Source organism: Molothrus aeneus, chromosome 29 (assembly GCF_037042795.1).
Source record: "Molothrus aeneus isolate 106 chromosome 29, BPBGC_Maene_1.0, whole genome shotgun sequence".
Classification (NCBI taxonomy): domain Eukaryota; kingdom Metazoa; phylum Chordata; class Aves; order Passeriformes; family Icteridae; genus Molothrus; species Molothrus aeneus.
In genome coordinates, this window is record NC_089674.1 from 2,160,089 (window position 1) to 2,186,796 (window position 26,708).

The following is a 26,708-nucleotide window of genomic DNA, read 5'->3' on the forward strand; positions in this document are numbered from 1 at the left end:
TTGGTCAAAACACTTATAAAGTGAGTTGTGACATTGAGTTCTTGGTCTGCTGCCTGGGATGTGAGCTGGTGGCATCTTCCCATTGTCATCACCATGGAATGAGGCTGATGCTGGAAAATGAAACAGCTCAAGGCACATTCCCAGCAGTCCTGTCCTGTCTGTGATTTGTACATAAACCCCAGCCAGTGCTAATCAGCCTCCCTGATTTCCCATCTCCCCTCTTCTCTTCTGAGGTGACAAATCCCTGCTCCTGAGGACCTGCTCCTGGCCCTGGTGACACAGGGCAGCGTGTTTGGGGAAGGGAGTTGGCAGAAGGAAGAAAATCCCCTTGCTTGGGGTCCTGTGCCTCCCCTGGCACCAGCACTGCTGCTCCCAGCAGGGTTTGGGCATTTCCAGCCTGTGCAGAGCCCCCATCCCTGCAGGGCCAGCCTCCCTCCAGCCCTGGCTGTGTTTCTCATTTAGATGGAGTGATTTTTCCCCTGGCCCAAGTTTGCTGTTTTCCTGAAATGGTCTGAAATGTAATAGGCCAAGACAATCATTGGGATGAAATATTTCCTCCATGAAATATGCAGCAGCTATTCAGAAATGAAGATCAAGTGGAAGGAGCGCTGCCAGGCAGAGATTTAAAGGTGCTGACACGTTCCCGTGGGTTGTTTACTGAAGTCATCTCAGAAGCCCCAGTTTTAGGGCTGTATTCAAAAAAAAAAAAGAGCACAAAATACAATTTAGCAAGAGTTTAATAATTCAAGCTACAGCGTTCTGAGCTTGTTCTTGCCCTTATGGGAACATCATCTCATTTCAAAGGACCTTGACTCTCCTGGTCGTGCAGAAGGGGCACTGCCAGGGCTATTTTTGCACCAAGACACTGACTGGGTGTGAATCCTCCTCTGGTGCTGGTGCCAGCAAAACCTGGGGAGGCAAAACAGAGCCATATGGCCCCATTTCCCTAAAGATGCAAATTCCAAGGAATCTGGGCGTGCTGACTTGCTAGAAAAGGGCAGCACAGGCACCTGGCATTATAAAAAAAGCTTTAGCACGGCTCTTGGCACAGGCTCTGCCCACTCAGCCCAGCTGGGTGGTGCAAGGTGAGCCCATTCCTGCAGCCCTGGGCTGGGCAGGGACATTCTGGAGCAGCCACACCCAGCATGGGGGATGCTCCAGGGTCTCACTTCACCTGCAGAGGGGTCAGAGGAGCCTCTCTATGGGGCTGACACTGCCACCAGGCTGTGTGCTGTCCTATCTATTCTATTCTATTCTATTCTATTCTATTCTATTCTATTCTATTCTATTCTATTCTATTCTTTCTACTCCACTCTACTCTACTCTGCTTCTATTCTGCTTCTATTCTGCTTCTATTCTATTCTTATTCTATTCTATTCTATTCTATTCTATTCTATTCTATTCTATTCTATTCTATCCTATTCTTTCTACTCCACTCTACTCTACTCTGCTTCTATTCTGCTTCTATTCTGCTTCTATTCTATTCTATTCTATTCTATTCTATTCTATTCTATTCTATTCTATTCTTATTCTATTCTATTCTATTCTTTCTACTCCACTCTACTCTACTCTGCTTCTATTCTGCTTCTATTCTATTCTATTCTATTCTATTCTATTCTATTCTATTCTATTCTATTCTTTCTACTCCACTCTACTCTACTCTGCTTCTATTCTGCTTCTATTCTATTCTTATTCTATTCTATTCTATTCTATTCTATTCTATTCTATTCTATTCTATTCTATTCTATTCTATTCTATTCTATTCTATTCTATTCTTATTCTATCCTATCCTATTCTATTTCTACTCTACTCTACTCTGCTTCTATTCTACTTCTATTCTACTTCTATTCTATTCTATTCTATTCTATTCTATTCTATTCTATTCTATTCTATTTCTACTCTACTCTGCTTCTATTCTGCTTCTATTCTATTCTTATTCTATTCTATTCTATTCTATTCTATTCTATTCTATTCTATTCTATTCTATTCTATTCTTTCTACTCCACTCTACTCTACTCTGCTTCTATTCTGCTTCTATTCTATTCTATTCTTATTCTATTCTATTCTATTCTATTCTATTCTATTCTATTCTATTCTATTCTATTCTATTCTATTCTATTCTATTCTATTCTTTCTACTCCACTCTACTCTACTCTGCTTCTATTCTGCTTCTATTCTATTCTATTCTATTCTATTCTATTCTATTCTTATTCTATTCTATTCTATCCTATTCTATTTCTACTCTACTCTACTATGCTTCTATTCTACTTCTATTCTTATTCTATTCTATTCTGATTCTATTCTATTCTATTCTATTCTATTTCTACTCCACTCTGCTTCTACTCTGCTTCTATTCTGATTCTATTCTGATTCTATTCTATTCTATTCTTATTCTATTCTATTCTATTCTATTCTATTCTATTCTATTCTATTCTATTCTATTCTTTCTACTCCACTCTACTCTACTCTGCTTCTATTCTGCTTCTATTCTATTCTATTCTATTCTATTCTTATTCTATTCTATTCTATTCTATTCTATTCTATTCTATTCTATTCTTTCTACTCCACTCTACTCTACTCTGCTTCTATTCTGCTTCTATTCTATTCTTATTCTATTCTATTCTATTCTATTCTATTCTATTCTATTCTATTCTATTCTATTCTATTCTATTCTTATTCTATTCTATTCTATTCTATTTCTACTCCACTCTACTCTACTCTGCTTCTATTCTGATTCGATTCTATTCTATTCTATTCTTATTCTATTCTATTCTATTCTATTCTATTCTATTCTATTCTTATTCTATTCTATTTCTACTCTACTCTACTCTGCTTCTATTCTGCTTCTATTCTATTCTATTCTTATTCTATTCTATTCTATTCTATTCTATTCTATTCTATTCTTATTCTATTCTATTCTATTCTATTCTATTTCTACTCCACTCTACTCTACTCTGCTTCTATTCTGATTCTATTCTATTCTATTCTATTCTATTCTATTCTATTCTATCCTATTCTTATTCTATTCTATTCTATTCTATTCTATTCTATCCTATTCTATTCTATTCTATTCTATTCTATTCTATTCTATTCTTATTCTATTCTATTCTTTCTACTCCACTCTACTCTACTCTGCTTCTATTCTGCTTCTATTCTATTCTTATTCTATTCTATTCTATTCTATTCTATTCTATTCTATTCTATTCTATTCTATTCTATTCTATTCTATCCTATTCTATTCTATTTCTACTCTACTCTGCTTCTATTCTACTTCTATTCTATTCTATTCTATTCTATTCTATTCTATTCTATTCTTATTCTATTCTATTCTATTTCTACTCTACTCTGCTTCTATTCTACTTCTATTCTATTCTTATTCTATTCTATTCTATTCTATTCTATTCTATCCTATTCTATTCTATTTCTACTCTACTCTACTATACTTCTATTCTTATTCTATTCTATTCTATTCTTATTCTATTCTATTCTATTCTATTCTATTCTATTCTATTCTATTCTATTCTATTCTATTCTGTTATTCTCTAAGGATCAGGGCTTTGTTACGAGCATTTTTGCCATGCTGGCCCCTTGGGGGTGCCATGTGTCCCCATGTCCCTACTATAGCACTGTGTGATCCTAAAGGGAAGCCTGTGTGACCTCCAATGCTGCAGCTTTGTACTTTTTGTAACCTCCTGAGCCCTTCATGAACCAGGAGATGGATTTGGCATGGAGAGCAACCTCTGTACCCCAGTGCCTCGGTGCAGCCTCCTGGACACCCCACATTTGTCCCAGCACTTGGCTCCCTTTTCTCATCCCACACTCCTCCGGGGAGTTTGGGTTTGAGCGGTTTCAGCGTCACTCCCACGACAGAGGGTTGGTGTTTGTTGGGGTAATCACGGTCCCTTTGCGGCTGTGGGGGGACAGGAGCCGTGTCCGGGTGCCAGCGCCTGGGGGTCACAGTGGGCAGCTCCTTCTCGCCCTGCATCCCCCGTGCCCACCTCTCCATCCCTGCCCCGCTCCGTTCCCCCGGTGCCAAACGCGGCTTTCTGCCGCCACCTGGTGATGGACACAAAAGGGCTGTGACATCTCAGGGCCCGGCAATCGCTGCTTTATTGGTGCCTGTGACCCACCCGTGTCCATCCGGGGTGGAGCAGGGAACAAGCGGGGCTTGGAGGGACACAGCTCCTCCCTGGGGCCCGGGCGTGATGTGCTGGCATCAGTGCCACAGGAGGACCCTGTGCCCGTGCCAGGGGAGTGTCAGGACTTTAGCTGGTCAGAGTGACCCTGAGATGTGTTAGAAAGTCTCTTTTCCCAGAGTCAGAGCTCTTCATTTCTCGGTCTCAAAGTTGTTTATTGTTTCTTATCTATAAAATTCTTTCTCCTGTCCAGCCGAGGTCCATCCAGCAGGACAGACAGAGGCACTCTGCCTCCCCCAGGGTGGTGTTATCTTTTTATACTAAAAACTATGTGTACAATGTTTACAATTACTTCCCATACCTATCACCTGTGTTAGACAGTGAGCTTCTACTCTAAACCAATCCAAAAGTGCCACCATCACAGCAGAAGATGGAGACGAAGAAGAAGAAGAAGAAGGCAAAGATGGAGGTGAAGATGGAAGCGAAGAAGAAGAAGGTGAAGAAGAAGGAGGAGGAGGAGGAGGAGGAGGACAGGACATGTTCAGATTCTTCCATCTTGCCCCCTGAACCCCCATTCTAAAAACCCCAAAAATCTATTTTTCACCCTGTGATAAATTCACTATCATTCTACTTAAACTGTCGTGGCTTGCAGATCTTCATCTAAGGTTGGTAACTTGCTCCATGGGTCATAATCAAAGCCACAGGGGCATCTTGGGCTCTGTGCCAGGGTCTCTGAGCCCCCTGGCAGGGGTCTTGGCAGCCCAGGACAGCCAGAGGGATGTCCTGAATTCCAACAGGAGGATGCTGAGCTCTCAGCAGCAGCAGCAGCACTGCTCTCTGTCACCAGCCCCAAGCGTGTCCCTCGTGTCCCAGCCTGCACAGGTGGGAAGGTGCTGCTGATGGGAGGTTTTCCATCTTGGCTTGTTGCAGATGGAGCCCCTTGGCCTCCTGTGCCCACTTTGGGCAACCCTCAGGGTGGGGCAGGTGTCACTGACATATTTTCTGAAAAATACCTTTCGCTAGGATTTTCTGCTGAGAAGCTGAGAGGCCTCAGAAATGAAATGTAAGCAATAACTATCTGATGGCTCTGGAATGTGGTCTGGAGATGGTTTACCAACAGGTGCATCTCATGTAGATTGGTCATCAAGTAAAAACAATCACGGTCCAGCTGTGTCGAGGCTCTGAGTCTGTCACGAGATTTTATTATCATTCTTTGCTAGCCTTCTGATGTCTCCTTTCTCTCTCTTTAGTATAGCTTTAGTATAGCATTTTTAATATAATATATACCATAAAATAATAAATCAGCCTTCTGAAGCACAGAGTCAAGGTTCCTATCACACCCACAAACACTGCCACAGTCAGGCCCTTATCATCCCCTCCCTGGTGGTGTCCCTGATGCTCTTCAGGAAGCTGAAGATGTGCGACCCTCCCGTTCCTTTGTCCTCCAGTGCTGACGGCGCCTTTCCCACAGCGGGGCCGGCCCCACTCAGCTCTGCCCGCCTGGCCTTGGCTTTGGCCGCTGCCACGGCGATGTACTTGGTGACAATGGTGATGTGGTAGGACCTGAGCTCTGCCAGCGCCCACACGCAGCGGTTGAAGGCGTCGCGGAGCCGCGCGTCCCCCGAGGAGAGCACGAGGTGCCGCGGGGACCCCGCGCCGCGGATCTGCTCCACGAAGGCTCGGTGTGCCGGGGGCATGTACTCCCTCATCCTGCACAGGAAGGCGGCTGTGAGACACCAGCAAAGGCAGGAGTAAGTTGTGGGTAAGCGGATCAAAAGCCCCGACCCTCTAGGAGAGAAGCTGGCATGGAGCTGTATTGTAAATCAAAGGCGACTCTGAGAAAGGGGAGAGAGAATGATGCATCTGAATCCATCATCAGAATGGTGATGATGGAGTCAGATTCATCATCTGACTTTATATAATACTATATTATACTATATATTGTACTATAATTTATATATAGTATATATATACACTATATATAAATTATATATATATAAATATTATTATATATATTATCTATTATATTTATTTATTTATATATATAAAAATATATATAGTACATATATACTATATATAAATTATATATAGTATAATATATATCATATATATATTATAGTATAATATATACTATATATTATACTATAATACTTTATTATACTATAGTATGTACATTGCATCTAAACTGAATCTGCCCTGCACTCACTCTTGCTCACAACTGCCCAGAACTGCTCACACTCTCATTCTCTGGTGACTGTCCCATGACAGTCCCACACACACACACACACACCTGGCCCTGACAGGCCAAGGGAACAAAACATCCTCACTTTGGGTAACCAATCTCCATATTGCATTTTACTTTAGCACAGCACAGCCACAGCAAGCGAGATAGGAATTGTGTTTTCCTTCTCCTCTGCTTGTCTCACAGCTTCTCTCTGTTCAGAGGGCCTGTGAACACCACAGAGCTGTGGTGCTGACACAGCCTGCACAGCCTCCTCTGCCCTGCCTCCAATTAACTGAGAAAGAAAACCCATATTAGGTCAGTGCTCCATTAGGGCTGGTGCTAACCCTAAAAGGCAGGGTTTAGCCCTGCTCCCAGCCCTTTGGTTTTTGGTTTTTTTTTGTTGTTTTTGCTAATTTCTGGTAAATATTTCTGTCGTGGGCTGGACTAAAGTGGAGCTTCATGAAAGGCTTCTCACTGGCAGGATGCCTGCACGCTCTGCTCCCTCATCTCTGGGCCCATAGAGAACCTCAGCAAAAAGCTGACGTGCAAGAAGCCAAATGAGTGCTTTTATGAATTTATCATGGTGAGGAAGCACCTGCCAGAGGCACATTTATAACCTTCCTCCCTGAAACTGAGCAGAGCCTGGTGCCAGCCAGGATGAGATGGGCACATGTCCTCCTGCCTGCCAGAGCTGGCACACTCATGGGAATCACTCTGGCTCATCTCTTCCCCAGCCCCTCATCTGCTTTGGAGAAGGAAAAGTGTCACCATCATATTTTCTGAAAACTCCCTTTGCCAGGATTTCTTCTCCTGGGAAGCTGAGAAGCCTCAGAGAAAAATGAAAACCATAATTATCTGATTGCTTCTCCTGTGTTTTGCTGCTTTGGAATGTGGTCTGGATATTGTTTACCAACAAGGTGCATGTTTGATTGATTCCATGTGAATTGTTTTTAATTAATGACCAATCACCATCCAGCTGTGTCAGGACTCTGGAAGCAGTCATGAGTTTTTGTTATTCATTCTTGTTAAGCCTTCTGTCTGTATCCTTTCTCTATTCTTTAGTATATAGTATAGCATTCTTTAATATAACATTGTGGTGGTGTTCACAGGGGTCCCAGGATGAGGGAAGAGATGAGAATCTTGATTCCATGTTTCAGAAGGCTGATTTATTATTTTATGATATATATTATATTTTAAAAATTATATATTAAAACTATACTAAAGAATAGAAGAAAGGATTTCATCAGAAGGCTTGAAAGGAATAGAAAGCAATGATGATAAAATCTTGTGACTGCTCACAGCCTCGACACAGGTGGCTGTCATTGGTCATCAAGTAAAACCAATTTCACATGCTGGGTAAACAATTCTCCAAATCACATTCCAAAGCAGCAAAACACGGAGAAGCTGAACCTTCCCAACTTTTCAGGAGAAAAGATCCTAACAAAAGGATTGTTCATAAAATATGCCTGCGACATAACATAATACCATAAGATAACAAATTAGCCTTCTAAGAACACGGAGTCACATTTATCTACTCTCCCCTCATTGGGGTTGCTGCAAATTGGACAGAAAAGCTGGTGGCTCACCACAGTCCTGGCGGTGGCGGATGCCCAGGAGCTCATCGAAGGCGTGCAGGACCGTGCTCTGCGCCGCGCTGCCCCCCGAGAACGCCAGCGCCTCCGGGGACACCCCCTCGTAGATGAGCCCGTGGGCCATGGCAGGGTTGTCCTTCCAGCTGGGCAGGAGACACGGAGTCAGGCAGCAGCCATGGGGCTGGGGACAGGGCCCTGTGAGAAGGGACCTTGGGCTGCCAGGATTGAGCAAAACTGTCCTGGCCCAGCCCATGGATCTCCTCCTCCAACACGGCCATGGCAGCCTTCCTCAAACAGGAGATAATCTGATTTCTGAGTTTCAGTGCCAAATCAGATTCTGTGCCAAATCAGATTCTGTGCCAAAGCGCACAATGAGACCATGGGGGTAAGGAGAAATCCTTCATTTTTTTCTGGGCCCTGTGAGAAGGGACCTTGGGCTGGCAAGATCGAACAAAACTTCCCTGACCAATGGATCTCCTTCTCCAATGCAGCCGTGTCAGCCTTCCTCAAACAGGAGATGAACTCAGAAATCAGATTCTGTGCCAAATCAGATTCTGTGCCAAATCAGATTCTGTGCCAAAGCACACAATGAGACCATGGGGGTAAGGAGAAATCCTTCATTTTTTTCTGGGCCCTGTGAGAAGGGACCTTGGGCTGGCAAGATTGAGCAAAACTTCCCTGGCCCAGCCCATGGATCTCCTTCTCCAACGTGGCCATGTCAGCCTTCCTCAAACAGGAGATAAACTCAGAAATCAGATTCAGTGCCAAAGCACACAGTGAGGACATGGGGGTAAGGAGGAATCCTTCATTTTTTCTGGGCCTTGTGAGAAGGGACCTTGGGCTGCTAAGCTTGAGCAAAACTTCCCTGGCCCAGCCCATGGATCTCCTCCTCCAACGTGGCCATGTCAGCTTTCCTCAAACAGGAGATAAACTCAGAAATCAGATTCAGTGCCAAATCAGATTCTGTGCAAAAGCACACAGTGAGGCCATGGAGGTAAGGAGAAATCCTTCATTTTCCTTTGCCAGAAGAGTTCTCTGGGATCTCCCCGCCCTGGTGAGCACCCTGTGGCCTGGTGCTGGGACACATTGCCCTGCCTGGCTGCACCTCCTGCTCCAGCTCAGGAAGGTTTCTGCAAGCAGAGAGGGGAGGGGACACTTTTCTGGGCAACAGTGGCACTTTACATCAATTCCTTGAATGTCAGTGGCCATTTGGAGAAGCAGGCAGTCACCCAAACACTCCTTTGAGCCCCTGAAGTCTGGATTTTCCTTTGTTCTTGTTACTCAAGGTGATGTCTTTTTAAAAAGCATTTGAAAGAAAAATAGAGGCCAGGCCAGCCTGCTTCTATTTATCTCTGCAGATAACAAGGCAAGGGTGGGATTTCCTCCCTCTGAAGCTGCTGGTCCTGAGCAGGTGGGGAGCCAGCACTGCTGGTGCCTCCCACACACACCCTGGACTCAGACCCTGTCAGCCCCACTTTTGCTGAAATGAAGAAGTGCTCACACCCAAATGGAGACAGGAGTTGGGATTTCAGAGAGGTAAAGTGCCTGGCACAAAAATATCGGTGGACTTTTAGCAGAATGCACCATTCCATGAGGCTTTGGGTGCTGGCTGCAGTTGGGCTACAGGAACAGATTTTACACAAACTGCAGAGAAAATAGATTCATTATCAAATACCAAAATATTTTTAGTCTTCCCAGGATTGTATTTATAGTAACCTCTACTAGTGGGAAGTTCTTAGAAGCAGAAGGGAATTTAAAAGGCATGTTTTCCCAAGCTGATGACCATCGAGACAAGGTCGGCTTGGATAAAAAATGAGACAAACTTAATCACAATGCACGGAGCCTTTTACTTGGAAATGCTGAGATATGATGGAGAGAAATAAAAATAGAATCCCCCTGAGAAGCCTGGGATTTAGTGTCTGCAGATGCTGCAGCCCCACAGGGTGCTGGGGGATGCTGAAGGCTCCGTGCTGGGCTCTGGGCTGTGGTTCTGCCTTGCCCAAACAGCATTTTCAGGATTTGGGGGGGATTTTCTTTTTTTTTTTTTTGAACTGACAGAATTGTAACAGAGCAGCAGCAAGAGGATTGTTACAGATGTTTGCTTAACACGCGGTGGGAAGAGCCTCTGCTCAGCTCTGCAGCTTTGTGTACACAGTGTGGAAGGAAAGAGAAATTCCTCTTCTGTCAAAACTGTTCAGCCAAGAGCAGGGAAGATTCATTTGTGCACAATTCTGGCTCTTGGGGCTGTCAGGGCTGAGCTGAAGCGTGGGATGGAGAGAAGCTGGAGGGAGGCAGAGCCCAGCCCTTGGCCACAGTCCCTGCCCAACTGATCCAGTGCCTAGGAGGGACAGGGTCATGATGCTCCAGGGAGAGCAATGCTGGTCCCTACCTGCCCTGGGGAACTCCATATCCCACCTGGGCTGCCCCTTCCCTGCACATCCCCAGCTTCCCCCAGCCCTGGGAGCTGCCAGCACAGTGACCCTGGAGGGAAACAGAGAGAAAGATCCACTCACCCAGACAGAAAGATCCGGATCACAGAGTAGAATACTTCTGGATCCACATAGTCTAGGAGGAAGTCAATCAGATCAGATCAGATCAGATCAGAGGTGATGGGCAGCTGCAGCATGCACAGGCACCAGCTGCTCTCACCATGCATCCTCCTCAGTGCCTCCCTCATGGCCTCGATGGCCCCTGCCAGCTCCTCCAGGGCTCTGTGCAGGGACTCCTCATCCCCCTGCAGGGTGGCACCGAGGGCCCGGGGGATTGCCTGTGGGAGGAGGAGGGAGAGCACCAGGTCACAAAGGGGGAGGATGTCTGTGCACAGCAGCTCTGGACATTTGCTGCCAGCCATGGCAGCCCTGCCCCTTCCCCAGCCTGGGTTCAGGGGCAGGAACACCTTGGGGTGCACCTCAGGCACTGGGCAGTGCAGGTAAGACCCAACACAGGGTGGTACCCACCTTAATGCCAGGCACAGCTGCCTTCTCAACAAGCAGAGTAACAAGGATGAAGCCCCTCAGACTCTCTCCCCCAGGCAGTGTGATGATCGTGTCCAGGTTCCTGCACAAAAGGGCCAAGAACAGGGATTGGGGGGAGTGGTGGCTCAGGATTTCCTTACACACTGTGGGACCCTGGGAACAAAACCATCCCAGAGTCCAGAGCCTCTTATTTGCACCCCATGCAGAGAGGAGCTGGCACAGAGTGAAAGGGGAGTGTGGTATTTGCAGGGTCCCCAGGATGGAGGAGGAATTGAGAATCTGACTCCATGAAGGCTAATTTATTATTATATAATTTATATTACATTATATTACATTATATTACATTACATTATGCTATACTAAAACTATACTAAAGAATCCAGAAAGGATACAGACAGAAGGCTTAACAAGATACTAATTAAAAACTCGTGACTCTCCAGAGTCCCAACACAGCTGGACAGTGATTGGTCATTAATTAAAAACAATTCACATGAAACCAATTAAACATGCACCTGTTGGATAAACAATCTCCAACCACATTCCAAAGCAGCAAAACACAGGAGAAGCAAATCAGATCATTATTATTTTCATTTCTCTCTGAGGCTTCTCAGCTTCCCAGGAGAAGAAATTCTGGCCAAGGGATTTTTCCAGAAAATATTACAGAGATGGGGGAGCAGGACTGCTGTGGTTTAGGGGCCCTCCCCATGGTCTGTGCAGGCAGAGCAGCCCAAGCAGTGCTACAGAGCTGAGCCAATCCAAACAATCGCCAACACCGTTAGAAAATAAATGAGCAGTAAGTACTTACTCAATTTCCAGAGGCCTGAAGGCATTGCAGTTATAGCCAACAAAATGCACAAGAAAAGGAGAGAGAGAGAGAGATTATAAATTGTTCTAGTAACAATTGTTCTAGTAACCTTGGCTCTGCACAGGAGAGCTCTTCATCTCCTTTCCCTCTTTTCCTCCCTCTGGGCATGGAGGGAGCTTGGTGACTTTAGCCTGGGACTCGTGTGTGCAAAGAGCAAATCTGGGCAGAATTGGGGCAGGGAGGGCTTGGGTGGACCTTGGGATCTGTGCTGGGCACAGAAGGTGTTTTCCATTGCTGTGAGACTGTCTGCTGTGCAAAGTAGACTTAATACCCAGCAGAGGAATGACTTTTCCATTTGACGGAGCTGAAATGGTCCCGTGCTCTGCAGGGAATAGAGGAGCTGTTCCCAGGGGCTGCTCCCAGAGACACCCACATCCCCACAGAGTTCCTGTGTCCACAACCACGAGGCTGAGCTCAGCAAAAGTGGGGTTCAAGGGGCTTTGGCAGAACAGGAGCAGTTTGGGAACAGTCTGTCCTGCTGATCACTGATCCTGTCCCTGACACCTGCAGGAAGAACCGTGCTTGCCCGCTGGCATTTGCTGTTTACCCGCTGGGGTCCTTCCTCCTCCAGTTGGCCAACACAAAGTCTGCATGGCTGAGGATGGGCGGGAGGCCCAGGGCCTGGGACACCTCCCAGAAGGGGACAGCGAGGTTTCTGGGCAGGACCTGAGTGTCACAAAGCACAGGGGAAGGCGGGGATGTGGTCAGGCTGCAGGAAGGAGGCAGCAGCTCCTGCTGCAGCCACAGGAAAGGGGATTTGCTCCCATGGCGTAGGTGCTAAGGGAGCAGCACCAGCTCCCAGAGCCCAAGGAGCAGGTGAACCTGCTTTACCTTGCCTTTACCTGCACGGTGCCTTTACCTGCACGGTGCCCTCCTCGCCCTCCTGCCAGACGTAGCCCATGGTGATGAAGCTGAGCACCAGGTGTGCCAAGTGCAGCTCCTCACGTCCTCGGAGCTGCCGGGGGCTCAGCTGCGGCATCTGCCAGGGAAACCCTTGGGAGCAAGGAGCAGAGCCAGCAATGCCAAGGCCCCTGTGGTGGAGGGGCTGCCCTGCCATGTTGTAGTGGGGTTTTATTTTGTAGGTTTTTGTTTGATTTGTTGTTGGGTAGTTTTTTGGGCTTTTTTCCCCTTGCTTTTGGAGTGACACAGACTTGTCTTTGTTATTCAATTGAGCCAGGAGTTGGTTTATCTCTTTGCTACTTAGCTACTTTTCTGCCAAGTTTCAAAACCCCTTCCTCCTACATCCAGCTGTTAACCCCTCCTGTCCCAAGCAGTTTTCCTCCCTTGTATCCCTCGCCCTTGTGTTCCACCCCCAGTTCTCCTGATTAGCTGAACATTGTGTCCTCCCTTGAGACCTGCCCCCCTGTATAAGCTGTTGTTTGCCCCCAGCTCATTGCCTGGGAGTGTAACATCAAATAAAGGAACCCAGTGCCACCCCAGGGCCCGTGCTGCTGCTGTGGCCTTTTTGTTCCGTGCTGTGCCTCCACTGGCAGCTGGGATTCTGAAGAGGGCGATTGTCACCCCCCTACTGTCACCATGTAGCCAGGACATGCGACACTGCCAGCTGCAAGGAACCCTCCTGGTGCTTCTCTTTATGCCTTCCTTCCCAGCCACTCTGCAGGATTTGCTCCTGCTGCGCTGTTACTGCTTTGTGAGTAAAATCCATAGGGTTTTCCTCCTCCTGGTGCTGGGACACCCATGGGGCAGCTGATCCCAAAAAGGGTCGGGCCTGACTGGGAGCTGGCATCAGGGAGCCTGGCTGGGATGAGACATGGCTCTTGTGACACCTAGAGGGGCATGGCTGGGATGAGACATGGCTCTTGTGACACCTAGAGGGGCCCTGCTCCAGCCCTTGCTGCCTGCTGAGCACTCGGATCTGCTGCAGGAGCTATTCCTGTGCCAAAGTTAAGACTTTGCTGTCGCCTGGTGTCAGCCCTGGCTCAGCACACACCTGGGCTGCTTTGGCAGGTTTTGCAGATGCTGCTGTGTCAGAGCAAGGTTTCAGAGAGCTCTTCTGGGGGAAGGAAGGAGAAGGCCATACCTGGTGCACGCGTGAGCGGAGCTGACGGCTCGTGATCAGCTGGGGCAGCTCATGGGCAATGTCCATCCAGGGGCTGTAGGCTGCTGGCAGCTCTGTCTTGGTGGAGAGAGGCAAAGGGAGGGCTGTGAACGTGCCCAGGCTCCCAGCTGTTATAGTAGCTTTTTTGTTATGTTTAATAAGTTTTCGGAGGCTTGTAACACACTTGAAATAACTTAGCTACTTTTAAAAGCATAAAAATGAACAAAATAGCTTTTGTCACAGTGTTAAAAATAAAAAAGTTTTATAAAAAGCAAAATAACAAACAAAAAAAACTAAGTTAGATGTTAAACGTTTTTGTTTTTAGTAAAATACTTTATAAAAGTGATTAATTTATTTGGTTTTTTTTAAAATTAATTACTTAAGCAAAACTTTTTAGCTTCTGTCCAATTAGCTATCCTTAAGTTTAAAGCTAAATCTCTTAAAACAATAAAATAAAATAAAATAAAATAAAATCTTCTAAGCTTCTTTCCTTTTTTAAAAAAACAAAAAATAGTTTTGTCACTCCGTCAACAAGAAACATATTCCTATAAGTGATAAATAGCCCCACTTTGGGCACAGGGCACCTGCTCCCTAAATTCTGTAGAGCCAAGGCCAGTCAGAGCTCCTTCACCTCTCCTCTGTGCTGCTTGCTGCAGCTGCTTGCATCATTTTCAAGGGTAGAGGTTTGTCCTGTGAAACTCCCTGTGCCAGAATAGCACCTGCCTTCCTCATAGCTCTTTGGAAAGTGCTACAGCAAAATGCTAAATCAAAGCTCCCCCACCAGAAAGCTGCTCACCAACCCCTCTATTTCCTGCGCATGCAGATGGGGAGGCACAGCCAGCTCCTACCAGAGGGTTGGGAAGCAGGAAGCCAAACTCCTCGGAGATGTGGAAGCTGCTCAGCGCCAGGGGCAGCAGCGGGGGCTCCTCGGTGTCAGCGCTGCCCTCCATGGCTGGCCCTGCCTGCCAGGGCTGCTCTGGCCTGGCCACCCCGCTGGCAGAATGTGCTGAGCCAGCACCTTGGCCTGGGGGGGTCAGCCTGGCTGCCCAATGGCCAGAGGGTCTGAGCAAACACGGCTAAAGGTTGCTGATAAGGCTTTGTCTGCAGCAAACACCACAATCTACGTCCCCTCCGGAACAGAAAGCCTCACCTCCTTCTGAGAATGAAAATCCATTATAAACTTCAAAATCCCCATCAGCCTAAAAACAGACTTCTACTCCCTTACCTTCCTCCTCATTGCACTGTTCCTATCATGATCTATCCTACAATTTGCAACATGATATATGGCCTCAGAGCCCTGCATTAAACTCTGTCCCCGTGCATGGGAAAGCCTTGGGTCACCTGTCTGTGGGGGAGCAGGGGCTGTGAGCTGACTCCTCCCAGGGCTGCCCCAAAGGGCTGCCAGGCTCCTGTGGGGTGGGAGGCTCTCAGAATATCTGCTGGTCAGAGGGACTCTGAGATATGTACAAGTCTCCTTTTCCCAGCCCAGCACATGAAGGAAGAGTCAGGATTCCTATGTTCTCATTCTCAAGGTTATTTATTATTTCTTATGTATAACATTCTTTCTCTGACCTGCTGAGTTCTGTCTGGCAGGTTGGGTTGAGGCACACTGACTGCCTTCAGGATGGTGTTAACTTTTTATACTAAAAACTACGTGTACATTATTTACAATACCTTCCCAATACCTGTCACAGACATGTTTTATGAAAAATGCTTTCCCCATGCTGCTGGGGTCACTGGGGCTGCCAGTGGGGTGCCAGCAGGATTCTCTGGGCAGAGCCTTCCCAAACAGCACCTTCCTGGGGGAAAATCAGCCCTGAGAATGCTGCCCGTGCAGGCAGGGGCTGGGGCTGGAGGCACTGGGAGTGCAGGGGAAGGGAAGAGCCAGGGTACAACAGCAGGACTGACATCCCTGTGGGGTGCAGGTGCAAGGACAGGGGTACAACAGCAGGACTGACATCCCTGTGGAGTGCAGGTGCAAGGACAGGGGTACAACAGCAGGACTGACATCCCTGTGGGGTGCAGGTGCAAGGACAAGGGTACAAACAGCAGGACTGACATCCCTGTGGGGTGCAGGTCCAAGGGCACTGCAGGAAACATAGACTTTACATACAAAACAGAGGTGACACCCTCACTCACAGTCAGCACCAGGGCCACCACACGAGGCAGTGGCCTTCCCTGGTCCCCAGCTCTGAGGAGGGGGGCCATGAGCCACACACATCCACAGTCACCCAGGAGAGGTTCACTTCAGAGGCAGCCCCAGTGCCTGAGCCAGCACTGCTGAACAGCCCCCAGCATCAGGCAGCTTCACACAGACGGGCAAATCCCAACCACCACTGTGTGCCTACAGAGAAAAGGGGACAACCTCAGCAGCTGTGGCCTCTAGGCCCCGAGAGAGGGTTAAATCTGATAAAAAACATAAACTACGTAAACATAAAACCACGGGGCACTGGCCATGACTCCAGCTTTGCCCAACACCTTTAATTAGTGCCCGTGGTGCTGCCCCAGCGCTGATTCTGCTGGTGGGTCCGTGTCTGTCTTCATCTCCAGCTCTGGCTCCAGCTCTACGTCTATCTGCAGCTCCGGGGCCAGCTCTGGCTCCTGTAGCTCCAGGTCTGGCTCCCATTTTAGCTCCAGGTCTGGCTCCCGATTTAGGTCGAGGTCTGGCTCCCATTTTAGCTCCAGGCCTGGGTCCTGATGTAGCTCCAGGCCTGGCTCCTGTTTTACCTCCTGCTCTGGCTCCAGGTTTCGCTCCAGGTCTGGCTCCAGCTCCCTGCCCGTGTCCCGGCTGCTGCTGTGGGGGATCTGCAGTGGGGCCTCGGCCCTGCCTTGGCTCAGGGGTGCCTCAGCCTGAGGTCACCTCTGCCCAAGGGCCAGGCCTGGGCAGTGTCCTCATGTCCCCATGGGAGTCACCCTATCCCCTCCCCTCTGCAGGGATGCCCTCAGTCCTCTGGCCCACCCTGCAGCCGTGGGGCCCCACTCACCCCTCGGTGCCCGGCGCCCGCTCCCCATGGCACTGGCCAGGCACCTGCTGCCGCCACAGGCCGAGCCCCAGGGCCGCCGTCAGGAACAGCAGGACAAGGCTGGAGCCCAGCACCAGCCAGGCCATCTCACCGTCCTCCAGTGCTCGCTGCAGGCCTGGTGGGAGATGGGGTGTGAGATGGCTGAGGGCATCCCTGCCAGCCCTGCACAGGCACTGCCAGCCCTGCACAGGCACTGCCAGCCCTGCAAGGCACAGCCCCTGCCAGCCCAGCCTGTCCAGCCAGACGGGCACAGCCCCTGCCAGCCCAGCTTATCCAGCCCAGATGGGCACAGCCCCTGAGCCCCTGCCAGCCCAGCTTGTCCAGCCCGGCTGGGCACAGCCCCTGCCAGCCCAGATGGGCACTGCAAACCCAGCCTGTCCAGCCCAGCTGGGCACAGCCCCTGCCAGCCCAGCCTGTCCAGCCCAGCTGGGCACAGCCCCTGCCAGCCCTGCCCACGCCATCCCTCGGGGGCCCACTCACCTCCCTCTGTGAACTGCAGCCCGCTGTCCCAGCTGCCCCCCCGGCGTGACCCCCTCCACTGGCAGTCGGGGGGCTGCCAGCCCATGTTGCAGTGGCAGTTGCCCTTGTTGTTGCACACCTGCAGGGCCAGGGAGGGGTACAGGTGTGCAGGGGGCTGGTGCAGCCTGCCCTCCCCAGCCCAGCACCCCTGGGACTCACGCCGTGGCCGTGGCACTTTTTTTTGCTGTCACAGATGGGTCCCAACACCGACAGTGGGTGGCATGTGTTGTTCATACACACCTGGGAAAAACCATGGCAGCTCCAGCCCAGCTCTGTCCCACCCATACAGCACTCAGCATATCAGGCTATGGCCCAAAGGGAAATGAAAACACACTATTTTAAAAAAAAAAAAAAAAGAAAAAAAGAAGCCACAGTTCTGCCCTGAGGCCAGGTCATTTTAGTGCTCACACCCCGCCAAACCCAAACCTTGAATGCAATACTTGCAAGTATTTACAGTGTTTTTAAATATCAAGCACACTGCTGCAAGCAACAAGTGTTTCTATGATCTTGTTAATATTCACAGTTTCTATTTGTCATTCCAGGTGATTACAGAATATTTCCTTACCCTTCCAGAGCCACACTTTGTCCCTGGAGCAACCAGAAGGGGATCCAGCCATCTGGACACGTTCAGGTAGTTCAGAGACACACAGATATGATGCTTCACCCGGGCGTACATCACAGCAGTGGCAGGGGCTAAGAAGGGCTTGTGGGACGGGTATGTGCAGATTAACTTCCCACACCTGAGGTCCCTGGAAAGCAAATTTGCACAGGATGTGTATCAAACATACACAGACACGTGGGTCTGATCTTCAGCACAGGCTACAGCCAACGTCTGAGGTCACCATTTGTGGTATTTGCAGGACAAAGTCAGAGGTGAATGAATCTGACTCCATGTACTTAGAAGGCTAATTTATTAATTTATGATATTATTAGTTTATTATTTTAATAATTTATTTGTTTATTAATTAATTGACTGCTTTATTATACCATTTTATTACATTATTTTTATCACATTATTATTAATATACTATTTATATATTTTATATTATCATTTTCTTATATTATTATAATAAATTTATTATTATATTATATATTATTATTTTATTATAGTATTATATTATTTATATATTGCTTTATTTATATTATTATATTATATTATATTATTATATTATATTATTATATTATTTCATTATATTATTTTTATTTTATTTTATTATTATTTTATTATATTATTTACTATAGCATTAAAGAATGCTATACTAAAACTATACTAGAGAATACAGAAAGGATACAGACAGAAGGCTTAACAAGAATGATCATGAAAAACTCATGACTGACCCCTCAGAGTCCAACACAGCTGATGGTGATTGGTCATTAAGTAAAAACAATTCACATGAAACCAATGAAACAATCACCTGTTGGATAAACAATCTCCAAACACATTCCAAAACAGCAAAACACAGGAGAAGCAAATGAGATAATATTGTTTTCCTTTTTCTCTGAGGCTTCTCAGCTTCCCAGGAGAAAATCCTGGGCGAAGGGATTTTTCAGAAAACATGACAGTGACACTGCTGTTATAGATCTTATTGCAAGCACCCATCTTTTCTGTGTGGGATTGAGGGTTTTTTTCACAGCTAATACACAACTGGAACCATCAGAATGCATTTTCCCTGTGATTCAGACCTTCATTAGCTACAGGATCAATGCTTAAATGCCACACTGGCTCCATTGTAAGACAACACCAACCAGAAATAAAAAGAAGTCTCAATTCTGACCAATATCACGTGAAATAGTGGAGTTCCAAACATGCCTTTACACAGACACAAGAATTGCAGTAATTGCAACAATCTGTCCCTGTCACTTGCTGGATGTAGCACAGCTTGCAAGAGCTTCCTAAACTAATTCTCAAGGTGGGTAAGTGCAGATGGATTTAGAGATGGAAGAACTTGGTGGATTTCGGCAGAGGCAGCGCCCCCTGGCCCGCCTACCTCCAAACACAGAGCCGGTAGCTGTGGTCGGGCTCGAGGCCACAGTGCCCAAACCTGTCCCGCTGCCCGTTGATCTCCTCGTAGCACATCACAGGAGCGTTCCTGGAGTCTGCAAGTGCAGCAAGAACGTTTGTTGCTCTAATAGATGATGTGTGTAAATTCCTGCTGAGTAATCCCACCGAATGAAAATCCTGGCGTGCCAAAGGAGGGCTCCAGGAAATTCCCTCTGATGAGATTACAGCAATACACACCAAAATCCTAGCCTGAACATTCATCTCCAGAAGTGTTGATTCCAGATGATTATTCATGTGACCAAAGCCCAGCAATATGTATTCAATATGCATCATCGATAAGATAAATATGTGTCTCCTAGCCTGAATATTCGTCTCCAGAAATGTTGATTTTAGAGGATTATTCATGTGACCAAAGCCCAGCAATATGTATTCAATATGCATCATCGATAAGATAAATATGTGTCTCCTAGCCCGAATGTTCATCTCCAGAAATGTTGATTTCAGAGGATTATTCATCTGACCAAACCCCAGCAATATGCATTTGATATGCATCATCAAGAAGATAAATATGTGTCTCCTAGAATGTATATTGCAGGAGATTTTCTAACAAAGTGAATTGTTCACCATTTTCAGGAAACTCTCAGCAAGAGCAGCAGCAAGAATGGAAAAACTACAGAAATATGCTAAAAAGATAAAATCAACAGTAAGAAAGCAGCAAGAAACCCTTCCCAGCAACCCTCAGGAGTTTGGAAATGTATAAAAAAGACTTTGTGAGAGCTGTCTCTCCATGATGCACAGAGGAGTGGAGCCCTAGTGGCCCCCCCATCTCACCTGATGCTGTTAGCCTGGTTCAGCACTGATCTGATCTTTCCTTGTGGCCTTTTATATGAATGTATTTTAATTATTGAATAAATTTTCCTTATTAATCAAATTAGCTAATTCATTTATAACAGTACCATTAAAAGGAACACAAAGGGAACATATTCTGGTATCTAACAACTTCATTTTTCACTATTTAATTAGAGAAAACACACCTATCCCTGCCCAAACCCTCAGCAGTCCAGAACCTCAGGAATCAGCAGGGGAAGTTCTCTAATTGAGTTTGCCCACAGAAAATAACTACGGAAAGAACAAAAAGCAAATTATCTGTGAAGCACTGGGGGTTGGGACTCTGTGCTTCCAACCAGAGCTTGAAATGCTTCCCTAGAGCTGTGCCTTCTCTCCAGGTGCCCCACTGTGCTGAGCTTGGTGCATCGAGGAGCACAGGTACGTGATGCTGTGCTGTTGCGGCCACCCCTGCCCCTGAGTAGTGCCAGTGCCACCAGCCCAGCCTGTTACCTGTCCCGTAGAGCCTCCTGCACTGCAGGTCTGGGGACTGGCAGCGTCCCTGGTAGCAGTAGCCGGTGCCACGCCCGCACTCCTGCCCGTCCTGCACGTACACATCGGGCGGGCAGGAGGCGGAGGAGCCGCTGCAGAACTCGGGCAGGTCACACTGAGCATCGGCGGCCGGGCGGCACAGCGAGTTCCTCCACTTGAACTGGGGAGAAGGAGGAGCCCTGCAGCCTCCATCACCTCCCAGCCTGAGCAGCAGGAGCTCTGCAGCCCCCCCATGTCCCAGCCTGAACAAGAGGGGCTCTGCAGCCTCCCTGACCTGCCAGCCTGAGCAAGAGGAGCTCTGCAGCCCCCCATGTCCCAGCCTGAGCAAGAGGAGCTCAGGAGCCTCCATCACCTCCCAGCCTGAACAGGAGGAGCTCTGCAGCCTCCCATGTCTGCCAGCCTGAGCAGCAGGAGCTCTGCAGCCCCTCATGTACCCAGCCTGAGCAGCAGGAGCTCTGCAGCCTCCCAGCCTGAGCAGGAGGGGCTCTGCAGCCTCCCATGTCTGCCAGCCTGAGCAGGAGGAGCTCTGCAGCCCCCCAGCCTGAGCAAGAGGAGCCCTGCAGCCTCCCACCCTGAACAGGAGGGGCTCTGCAGCCCCCCATGTCCCATCTTGAGCAGCAGGAGCTCTGCAGCCTCCCTGACCTCCCAGCCTGAGCAGGAGGGGCTCTGCAGCCTCCCTGACCTCCCAGCCTGAGCAGGAGGAGCTCTGCAGCCTCCCTGACCTCCCAGCCTGAGCCCACACAGCCCCCTCTGCCCACGGCCTCAGGGTCCCTCCCCCTTGAGGTGCTCAGGTGTGGCAGGTGTGTGACACTGCCTGGGACAGTCCCCAGGTAATATTCCCCCCCCAGGGGATCCCAAGACCTGAGCCAGGAAGCCCAGCCCCAGGAACCTTTCCCACTGCACAGCAGGAAGTTTGGCTCTATCCCTCAGCATGGGAATATGCCTTGTGTCCAAAAATAAACAATGATTTTGTTATAATTATAAAAATCTGCCTTACCTGACAATTTCTACAACATAATCCAGAGGCACATTTTGCTCTTGGCCTCAGTCTACATCTTGGAGTGCAACACCTGTCCTTCAGGCATTCCTGTGGACACATGGCAAACCCACGTTATTTTATTTTGTTGTCCCCCCAAGCTTCTCCTCCTCCTCTGCCCATATTACTTGGGCAATATCCAGCAGAACAAACGGGCAAAGCTGCCACACAGAAACAATCCCCAACCCAACACAGCCCTCCCTGGGCTGCTCCCCATGCAGGAATCCATAAAATCAGAAAGGTTTGGGAAAACTGCAAAAGGCAGGCCTCAGAGAGAGCAGAACTGTGATTAGAGCTAAGCAGTAGCCAGGAGATTGGTCAGCAGAAAAATTATTTAAAAAGTAGAAAAGCAAGGACAAATAGAACAATGATCTGTGTATTAATGCTTGGCTAGAATAACTCCTTAAGCTGCAGAAAAGTTTATCTAGAGAGATATTAGGGAGTTCTAAGCTTAATAATGGAGCTCTGTGCATTGTGTTTGAAGGCTCACAAGCAGGTATTGTATTTGAAATAAGCAGGCATTGTTTAACCAAAGGTACCTGTGCTTACAGTGGTTGGATAGAACTACTGTCAATGTGCTTTTGCTTTGTGGGATTGGTCAAAACACTTATAAAGTGAGTTGTGACATTAAATTCTGGGTCTGCTGCCTGGGATTTGAGCTGGTGGCATCTTCCCATTGTCATAACCATGGAATGAGACTGATGCTGGAAAATCAAACAGCTCAAGGCACGTTCCCAGCAGTCCTGTCCTGTCTGTGATTCGTACACAGCCCCTGGCTGGTGATACCCTGCTGCACTGGGGCTCCTGATCCCAAGGCTTGGTGACTCCACAGGCACTGGGAGCACAAAGACAGGGCTGTGCCCCCCAGGGCTGTGCCCCCCAGGGCTGTGCCCCCAGGGCTGTGCCCCCCTGGGCTGTGCCCCCCAAGGCTGATCCCCACCTGGGCTGTGCCCCCCAGGGCTGAGCCCCCCAGGGCTGTGCCCCCAGGGCTGAGCCCACCTGGGCTGTGCCACAGTCGCACTGCTCGCCCGGCTCCACCACGCGGTTGCCGCAGACGGCGCCGCTCTGCCGGGACTGGCGGCTCAGCCTGGGGCTGCCAAAAAGGCAATCCCCTCTGCCCTGCTTCAGGAAGCTCTCAAAGTCCCTGATGCTGCAGTTGCTGAAGGCTTTTGACCCACTGAGATGTCTAAAATAAAGCAGTGATCAGGTTATACATTACACAAAGCAATTATCAGTTTATACTTTACACATTGACCACCCCTCTCTCTCCAAAGCTCTGTGCAAGTCAAGGGCTCACCCAGACACTGACAGCCCCCAGGGTCTATTAATTCACCTGATCTACAGCTCATTATTAACAGAGATTGAAAAATATCCTGGAGTACCTTCATTTTAGAGAGCAAAGGTCTCTTTTGTCAAATTAAGCGCTAAATTGCTATTTAATTAATTCTTTTTTTCTTCTTAGAGGAATAAAAGCAGGGATTTCTTCACTGAAATAATGGTATTGAAATAACTGGTATTCAGGCATTGGAATTGCTGCTCAGGGAGGTGATGGAGTCCCCATCCCTGGAGGAGTTCAAGAAATGACTGACACAGCACTCAGTGCTCTGGTCCAGTTGACAAGGTGGTCATCGGTCAAAGGTTGGACTCCATGGTCCTGAAGGCCTTTTCCAGCCTGAGTGATTCCATTTTTGCAGTGGAATGACAGTGGTGGAGGACACCTCTGACAAGGGGACACCATGCAGCCACCCCTGTGCCCCCCTTCACGTGCCCCAGCCCTGCAGCCCCTCAGGCAAACTCACAGCGCCGCAGGGCTCATGGTGCACACTCGTCCAGGGCAGCTGCAGCCTCGGGGGCTGTCGGGGCTCATGCCCAGGCTGTGGCCCAGCACCTGGGCCAGCAGCACTGACAAGGACTCCAGGGTCACGTTCCCGTGGTACTGCAGGGAGGAGAGAGGGGAGCAGCCAGAGCTGAGCACTCCTTGCAGAGATCCAGATCCTCCCATGTGCTCCATCCACCCCTGCTCCTGCTGCTGCCCAGGCTGAGCTCGCAGCCATGTGGGCGGCTGAGGGACAGGACAGGACAGGGGGGACCATACCAGGGCCACCGTGGCAGCAGCATCTCTCTGACATGCCTTTCCTGGAGCTGCTGCACCCACGAGGGCTCCTTGGTGCCTGTACCTGGAACAGAGGGGGGGTCACTGCCGTGGTCAGGGGGTGGATGCTGGCTCCGTACAGCCCAAGTCCCCTTGGTGTCCCTGTTTGCTGTCCCCAGGGGAGCTGGGGCAGGGTCTGGTGCCTGGTGTTGGCAGGGACTGGGGGGGTGACAAGGGATGGACAGCACCATTGCAGCTGCTGCATCGCTAGGAAGAATGGCTTGGAAGAAATACTTGAAGGATTTAGGAAATATGGATTTTTTAAAAAGCACTTTTTGTCAAAGTTTCGACTTACATTGGTTTGACTGATTGCTACCACGTAACCTTTAACACTAATGAACCTTTATCTTACCCTAAAAGAGAAGCAATGTTGTGTGCCTGTGTCTCCAGAGACAACTGTTTCCACTGTAAAAATCGCTGTAGAAGGTCATTTGTGTCCCCTGCTGTTGATATTTTATCCCCTTCTGCCCACAGCTCCAGGGAGGACAGCACAATGGTGACATTAAGGGGATTAAACATCTGAAAGAATAAGAGAGGAAATCTGTTCTCACACCTTCCCTTCATGCAGTCATCACTCTGCACACAGTAAACACAGGGGAAAAGTAAATTGCTGCTGTCAGTGCCTCAATGACATCTGTAGCCAAAAAGAATGAACACACCTAAAGAACAAAGAGGCCTGAGCCAAACTCCAATAACTTCATAAGTGTTAGGGGTTTGGGGAATAACTTCTCATTACACAAGTGAAGCATAAGACCAGCAGTGGAGTAAAGAACAGGAATGGAAGTTGGTTACAAGCACCTGAGAGTAAGCAGGTGAATTGGATCAGTGAGCTCAGGGGACAGGGAAGCAACCCAGGAGTCCTCAAAATGCAGGGTTTGGCTGCCCTGAGGCAAACTGCCTGTTTTTCTGTACCTCTGCACAGGACATGGCCATCACACAGGGAAAGATGTTCTTTTGTGGCAGACTGACATGTCCAGAGGAAAAACCTTCCCAGGAAACGTGGAATTTTTTACATAACATCCTCCTAAACCTAAAAGCAGCTAGAAAAGAGGGTGGCCACTGCTAACATCAAGATCCCCCTCATCCCCCATCTCACTGCAGTACAAACCAGACTTAAGAACTCACATTGTTGATTAAATTGAAGGCCTGGATTATGTTCTGTGTCGCAGCATTCGGGTCTGATCCCATATAGTTGTACTGAAAAACAACCCAAGGGGACACAAAGGCAGACAAGGTGCTTACCAGGGTGAAGCATGTCAGTGTTGGAACACTGAAATGATTCCCAACACTGAGCCATGGAGACATGAGCTACAAATTCACATTCCTTATTTCCTACAAAATCCACAGCATGTGTAATTTTGAAAACAGAAAATAAATCCACGTAAAAGCTGGGGAATGTTACCATTGCCATGCTCACAGAAGTCAGGCAAAGAAAAGGGAAAAGTGGCTGGCATGGACTTACCAAAGCCTTGTCCAAAACCACGTACACTGTGAGGTATTTGGGAGATTGTGCAGCGGCCGGGAGGGGCTAAAAGAGAAAATGGGCTTCAAAGTACAGATTCTGCATTCTCTGGTCACCTCACTGCTGCTGCTGCTGGCTGTGCTTCTTCAAAGCTTGTGTCCAAGTGTCTGGCCAAAGACAGACAGGAGACCTTCCAGCAGAATCAGCTCCCTGCTCACAGGGGGACAGGGACAGCAGCAGCACTGGGAGAACAGGCACCGCTCACCTCATCATCCCTGGGGGCCTTGCCCAGCAGGTCCCAGGCTGCCAGCCCACCCTGCCCTGCCTCAGGGGGGCTGTGGGCAGGGGGGGCTGCTGCCATCTGCTCCTCACCCACTCGGTACAGCACGTGCTGGAAGGCAGGGGAGTAGCCCAGGGGCTGGATCCCGTAGCTCACGTTCTCAAACTGCAGCAAACCCCTGCCAGGGCACCAGCACTGCCCACTTGCCCCTGGGCACTGGCACAGCTGCGCCAGCTGTGTGTTCTGCAGGCCAGGCTGCCAGGGAGGGCAGCACAGGGATGGGGGTGCTTTACCTGAGCCCTGAGCAGGTGTTGAGGGTCACTGCTGAGCTGGGGAAGCCATCGATGTAGCCCCAGTAGTGGCAGCCTCCCTGTGACATGACAGAGGACAGGGAGCCCTTCCATGGCTGGGCAAGCCATCCCCTTACCCACCACCCCAGCTGGAGCAGCTGCCCTGGGCAGAGACAAACAAACCCCAAGCATAGCCCAACATGGACAAACACAGCCCAAAGCAAGGCCAGGTTACCTCAGCGTGGGCAGAATCAGAGTGCAAAGATCCCTGCTCACTGGCCACATAAGTCTGGAAATCATCAGATAAAAAGGCACTGCAAGAGAGAGGCACAAAGTGAGGTACTTACAGCAGCATCCATCATCACCCAGAGCTTCTCAAGCTTCTTGCAGCCACCAGGGAGCAGGGCAGGCACTGGCAGCCAGGGCAGTGGCAGGGCCAACTCACTGCTGCTGCAGGTGGATGGTGTAAGGCTTCCCCTCGATCCTCAGGGTGTAGGACACTGCCTCCTTGCGCATACAGAAAAGCAGAGAAGGGGAGAAATGGGAACAGGGAGTTGGGAATAGCACAATCCAAGGCCTGCTGTGAACAGCAAAGGGGGAGCACAGCGTGGCTGCAGCCATCGTGGTGCTGGCAGTGCCATTGTTACAGCTGCCACCACATCTGTACTCCCCCAGCCCTTTTGTTCAGCTGAACCCTCCTTCCCTCAGCCTCTGTT

General features: G+C 48.7%; 2 protein-coding genes across 2 annotated transcripts; both read right to left on the reverse strand.

Moving 5' to 3' along the window:
- Positions 1-5,307: 5,307 nt before the first annotated feature.
- On the reverse strand, positions 5,308-14,801 carry LOC136567657 (indoleamine 2,3-dioxygenase 2-like). Its single transcript, XM_066567339.1, is given in 12 exon segments — positions 5,308-5,862; positions 7,947-8,095; positions 10,466-10,517; positions 10,602-10,719; positions 10,910-11,009; positions 11,733-11,747; positions 12,340-12,458; positions 12,652-12,812; positions 12,815-12,842; positions 13,834-13,929; positions 14,648-14,666; positions 14,668-14,801. Coding segments are annotated over 12 exon segments (1,359 nt in total). The 3' UTR covers positions 5,308-5,494.
- Positions 14,802-14,877: 76 nt separating this feature from the next.
- Positions 14,878-26,508, reverse strand: LOC136567564 (disintegrin and metalloproteinase domain-containing protein 32-like). Its single transcript, XM_066567209.1, has 18 exons — positions 26,438-26,508; positions 26,228-26,306; positions 25,996-26,072; positions 25,688-25,880; positions 25,423-25,488; positions 25,086-25,157; positions 24,313-24,479; positions 23,904-23,985; positions 23,608-23,744; positions 22,808-22,994; positions 21,770-21,859; positions 20,734-20,932; positions 19,382-19,490; positions 17,959-18,142; positions 17,553-17,633; positions 17,355-17,472; positions 16,836-16,989; positions 14,878-16,645 (listed from the first exon to the last, which is right to left on the reverse strand). The coding sequence occupies exons 1-18, from the start codon at positions 26,506-26,508 to the stop codon at positions 16,336-16,338; spliced, it is 2,376 nt and encodes a 791-aa protein (XP_066423306.1). The 3' UTR covers positions 14,878-16,335.
- Positions 26,509-26,708: the final 200 nt, after the last annotated feature.